Here is a 223-nt window from a genome sequence, read left to right as displayed (position 1 = left end):
CTCAGTAATCCTCCACCCAGCCGTTCTCCGAGATGAAGGCGTCGATCACCTCCTTCATGGCGAGGTTGGGGATCAGCTGGTCCTGGGTCAGGGGACTCCGCGTCACCGGGTCGAAATGACCCACGCGCTGCAAAGGGAGGGGACGGACACCGACCGGTTACTCCACGTGCCCGGCCTCAGCCCCAGGGCGCAGGCAGCCCCGAGGCCAGTGCCATCATCCCCG

The 223-nt window shown here is 66.4% G+C and overlaps 1 protein-coding gene across 1 annotated transcript in view; it reads right to left on the bottom strand.

Moving 5' to 3' along the window:
* Nucleotide 1: 1 nt before the first annotated feature.
* The window catches only part of STUB1 (STIP1 homology and U-box containing protein 1, E3 ubiquitin protein ligase), a 2008-nt gene continuing 1786 nt past the window's right edge, over nucleotides 2-223 (bottom strand). Inside the window, exon 6 of the mRNA XM_010083116.1 lies at nucleotides 2-134. Coding sequence (XP_010081418.1) covers nucleotides 2-134 — 133 coding nt within the window. The remainder of the gene's footprint in view (nucleotides 135-223) is intronic.

This window comes from Pterocles gutturalis, unplaced genomic scaffold (assembly GCF_000699245.1).
Source record: "Pterocles gutturalis isolate BGI_N339 unplaced genomic scaffold, ASM69924v1 scaffold20515, whole genome shotgun sequence".
In the NCBI taxonomy this organism is placed as follows: domain Eukaryota; kingdom Metazoa; phylum Chordata; class Aves; order Pterocliformes; family Pteroclidae; genus Pterocles; species Pterocles gutturalis.
This window is presented reverse-complemented; position numbering and strand designations above follow the sequence as displayed.